Source organism: Fomitiporia mediterranea (assembly GCF_000271605.1).
Source record: "Fomitiporia mediterranea MF3/22 unplaced genomic scaffold FOMMEscaffold_4, whole genome shotgun sequence".
NCBI classification, from domain to species: Eukaryota; Fungi; Basidiomycota; class Agaricomycetes; order Hymenochaetales; family Hymenochaetaceae; genus Fomitiporia; species Fomitiporia mediterranea.
In genome coordinates this window covers 3614382-3619074 of record NW_006760389.1, presented here as the reverse complement: position 1 = coordinate 3619074, position 4693 = coordinate 3614382, and the positions used below count along the sequence as shown (strand labels likewise).

The following is a 4693-nucleotide window of genomic DNA, read 5'->3' as shown; positions in this document are numbered from 1 at the left end:
GAACCACAAGGCTCTGGCCTTTCCACAGAAGAATCACAGAACCATTGCGAAGGTGAGTTGGACCACCGTACGAAACTGTCACATTGAACTTACATAAGGCCTAGATATCCCTTGCCCGCCTCTGACCAAGTCGAAGGCCCGAAAGCGACGCGGCCATGGATGGTCTCGAAAGAAAACTTCAAGGTCGGGTCCAAGTAAAAATTCTGAAGACCGTGCTACTCCCACCAGCAAGAAACGCCGAATAGGCGAAGCGGATGCGGAAGATCACGAGCTCAGGCCAAGAAAGCAACAGCGCGTCACTGAGCTAGTTGAAGGACCGTCATGCGTCGTTCCTGTTGTACCCGAAGGCCCGCAAATTGCGATAAATGGTGGAACGACGCGCGACCATGAGACCAATAGGAATTCGGAGACAGCTGTACCGGGTTGGGCGGTGGAAAGGCCGAGAGTCAACGATGCACGGTTCACAGGACCAGAGGTCATTCTAGTCAACGTCGAGGAGCAGGAAGAAATAGATTTCCTGTTGTACGCACCAGGTCCTTTCGATTACCATCCAGGGACACCAGTAGATACACCAACGAGCGCGAGCATGTCCCGATATAATAGCGATCCGGGCACGCCAGGGTTAATGGCTGAGGACAACGAGAATCGGCGAGGCGAAAGCAATTCACCAGACTCAACACCTGCCACAACGCCGCATGCGCAGTCCATCGAAAGATCACCCACAATTATTACTCTAGGGACAATCGACGAAGACCAATCTTACTGGGCGGCTGAGGAAGGTGACGAGGAAGAAGACGAGGGCGACGCGTCCGAGTCCGTTGTTGTGTTCAATAGAGAAAGATCCATGGCTCCCAGTCCTCCGTCTCTTTCTCCTTCGCACCCCACCGTGCATCCCGCGACCCCCGCGCATGTCGACGAGCCTCAGATGATCCTGTGGCCATTAGGACACAATCCGTGGAATGCTCTACACCCTTGGTTGTAGAACGGGGTCGCGATGGCAGAGCCGCTTGACCGCCGTGATTCTTCTCCCCGTATTCTGGTGTCGAAAGGGCGTTCATGTGCTTCAGAAATAGGCCATCGCCAGCTAGCCGCCTACTCTCTGATAGAGGATAACTCTCCAACGCTATCCGAAGTTCATTCAAGTCTTCCACCTCAACGCAGAGCTGGACAAGCAGCTGTCACCCGAGACATAAATCGGCATCTCGCCAGCGTCCTCGAAAATAAGCTCCTTCGTCGATACAACAACCAGTCCATGGCCCACTAAGTTGGGTGTTTGCACAATTTCGTTGACGGTTGTCCTTTCCTCCTTCAACTCGCACGCACGCACGTTGATCTTTGCGCTCCACTTTCTCGCTCTCGCGACCGCAATAGCTCTTTCCCCATCCTTCTCCCGGCGATTCTTTTCCTCTGTGCTTGTACCTGTATTTGTTTTTCGTGTTCGCTTCCCTTCTGTTCCATTTTGTTTCCGTTTCGCAGTTCCTGTACGGTCAAAGGCTTCCTATTTCCTGTAATAATAGAAAAAAGCGAGGTCCACAATGACTCCACATCGGTGTCGCCTTTTGCCTTGCTGATCCTTCGAGATCGGTGAAGCCTCCTCATAGACCGAATGACTGGAGCGACCTCCAGAGAAGATAATGAAGACCAAGAGGACTCGCACACGAGACAAGAATAGATTGTGGTCGGATTGCAGAGCCTCGACTCTCCTGAGACGTACTCCGAGTTAGAAGACCATGTTGCCACCGGACCGAGATTCCTATTAGGGACAACCATGCCCAAATTGACCCAATTCATTCCGGAACAAAGATGAAGAGCCTGGTCGAAATACCTTTTTTTTTAAATTTATTCACAGTTGATAAACGCACCGCCGGGACAGATAATGAGATTCGGCTCACAGATGGACTCGCTCCGCTTAAATGCCTCTAGGGACTCCTCGCTACCGAGTCAGACCACAATCATGACGAACTTGAAGATGATTCGCCAGCATTCGAACTTATACAAATGACTTTAGCGATCAGGATATGGAAATCAGGCTACTGACATTGTTCACTGACCCGGTGGTGCCGCGAAATCACCCAAGTCTATCGTATAGTGACTCGGGAACCGAGCCCAAGATCCGGCAGGACCTGTGCAAGGTTCGTGTTTTTCAGGAATCCAATCCACACCGAACCTTCGTCAATGCGCAGGTATGCTATTTAGCTAGCTCTCGTGTTAGACCAACCAAGGTCAGAACGAATGAAACTGGAAATGTCCACTCGAGCAAGAGCTATTTGAAAGCATCTAACACGGGCATCCTGCATCCTAATCAAAACGCTGGAAGGAAAGTGGACTTACATGTGCTCAATGTCTCAGAGATTTCGCTTAGTTGCCAACGAACACAGGAGACGAAGGTCGGCGAGAGACGTCGCAAGGGCGCTGCGCTGTCTCCGAGTGTTCTACATGGTAGCGATATCGATCCATGAACTTTTGAGCTTTTCACTAGCGGGTGCAGCCGAAATCGATTGGGGATGGGATTCCTATTGGTGATCGTGGAAAGTGCGAAGATAAAATATATGTAAACAAAGAGAAACGCGCGTGCGCCGTGTTCCGCCCTTCATCCTGTAGTTCACTAAGTGCTTGACTGTGCCACCAACCAAAATTACCAAATACTGACTGAGATGATCATCAGGTTAAATTTTAAGACATGTACGGGTCCAACCGTCATGCGGACCCGGCGCTACGTGATTGTCTCTCTCTCATCCCCCACCATGTCTTCTTTTACTTCAAGTCCAAACACCTACGACTACATGATCTGCCTGCTAGACAGTGACAATGCCGAAACCTGTCCCTTTCTCATAAGGGAGGATGCGTTCATTGATGTATTGAAGCAAAAAATTTATGACCATTCAGCCTACAAACATCACCTGGCGGGCAAGAAGCTATCCCTTTACAAGGTCTTTCTCAGACGTCTCCTATTCTGCCACTATGCTGATGATCGATGTGCAGCCTGACAATCTGAACAGGAAGCCACTCGAAACACTTCATGATCGTGCTGTCGCTTGCTTTCGCACACCTCCAAAGCCTGCGAGTATGTACCCTGCACGTCGTCTAAGCAAGTATTTCCCTGAGGGACCTACCCCGGAGCATGAGAAGATGGTAGATGTTATTGCTCTGGTTGGTTCAAGTACGTATTTTGTTCTCTGCCCGTCCACAAGATTTTGCCGGTTCCTCGCTAATTTGACTAATCTATATGTGCAGCGGTCGTTCCGGCCAAACGCTCGCGTCCTAGTGGAGAAGAATCCTCTGAGACAGGTGGTACGTTAGGATAAATTCGTTGTTGACAAGCACGCAATCCTTACATACACTTGAAGACAAGTCTATTAAAAAGCTTGGGGAAAATGAAGAGGACGTTGAGTCTGGACTGATATTCAATTTATATAAGTATCTCTGGGGTCAAAAAGAAAGGTTGTCAACGATCTGTAGAGAGACGAAAAAAAAGGTGCCAGATGAGGGATCAGTGTCGGACGAGGGATCAGTGTCGGACAAGGAACCAGTTCCGGATACTTTTTTTAATTTGACAAAACTACCGTTTTGGCCGAGAACCGATATACAACTTACGGGCGCAAATTTCGCAACGCGGTTTATGATCCGGGACGAGTACAAGAAGCTTGATGAATTCGTCGCAGAAAAAGCGCCTAAATTTGTACTGGTTATTGGACAACCGGGCATAGGTTCGTACAACCTTTTTACAACAGTTGGACACAGGAAACTTATGTCACAACCAGGCAAAACTGTATATCTGACCTACTGTCTTTTGTGTCGACTTACCGAGAAAAAGCGGACGGTTTTGATGTTAAACCTCAGCAAGTGTTATTTATTCCAGAACGAAGGCGTTTACACATTTCCACGAGATTTGTACGAACGGACCGATAATCACGAGATTATACAACAACCCTTCGAGACACTGATCCTGTATGACTGCAACGCGAATCAGTCAACCGTAACGCCGAGTCGTTCTGGGGTACAAATGCTAGTCACAACTTCCCCTATGCGGTCACAATATCATACCTTTGAAAAGAATCATAAGCCGTCGAGGTTTATTATGGAAACGTGGACGTGGCGTGAGATTTATTTGTCTCGGTAAGCACACTCTATTGCTCTCAGAATATACATGTAGCACTTAATTGTGTTTCTAGCCAGTTGGCTAAACAGCAGCGTTCTCCAGAACAGCTGGCTGAAGCATACGCGATCTATGGAGGGTCAGCACGAACTTTACTCGACGAGGAAGAATCTTTTGCCAAGAATGAGCTGGAGCAAGCAATTCACAACCGACAGATGCTCGACGATTTGATTTTTCAGCAACAAACAGCGCCGACAGATACGAGCAGTCGGCTTGTTCAAATCAACCCTGTGGTTGAGAACGGTGAAGTTCAACGATCATTGATGACTGCATCAATCATCTCGAGCGTAATTCTAGGCAGATTATGTGATAAGAAGGATGCGGAATTTTTGAGCCGGTTACAATCGGCCTTTCTGAACTTTACGGACTGTTCCGTCTTCTTCAAACCATCTGCTGGCGTTGTATTCGAAGTTACGGGTCACAAGTATATCGTGGCCAACACAGAGACGCCGTTTACTATTCGGTCTCTCAGTATATGTCCAACGAGGATTTGGATTTGTCGCATGTAACACGTGTTCGTTGGTTCTCGCAGCACGA

At 48.6% G+C, this 4693-nt stretch overlaps 3 protein-coding genes across 3 annotated transcripts; all 3 read left to right on the top strand.

Moving 5' to 3' along the window:
• Window positions 1-12: 12 nt before the first annotated feature.
• FOMMEDRAFT_154372 (uncharacterized protein) lies at window positions 13-982 on the top strand (the record flags this gene model as incomplete). The annotated part of the gene is made up of 2 exons (XM_007264885.1): window positions 13-52; window positions 105-982. Coding segments are annotated over 2 exons (918 nt in total), but the record flags the coding sequence as incomplete, so codon positions are not given.
• Window positions 983-2018: 1036 nt separating this feature from the next.
• Window positions 2019-2459, top strand: FOMMEDRAFT_154370 (uncharacterized protein; the record flags this gene model as incomplete). Its single annotated transcript, XM_007264884.1, has 1 exon — window positions 2019-2459. One exon carries the CDS (start codon window positions 2019-2021, stop codon window positions 2457-2459), a length of 441 nt encoding a protein of 146 aa, XP_007264946.1.
• Window positions 2460-3616: 1157 nt separating this feature from the next.
• Window positions 3617-4120, top strand: FOMMEDRAFT_79985 (uncharacterized protein; the record flags this gene model as incomplete). The annotated part of the gene is made up of 2 exons (XM_007264883.1): window positions 3617-3707; window positions 3762-4120. Coding segments are annotated over 2 exons (450 nt in total), but the record flags the coding sequence as incomplete, so codon positions are not given.
• Window positions 4121-4693: the final 573 nt, after the last annotated feature.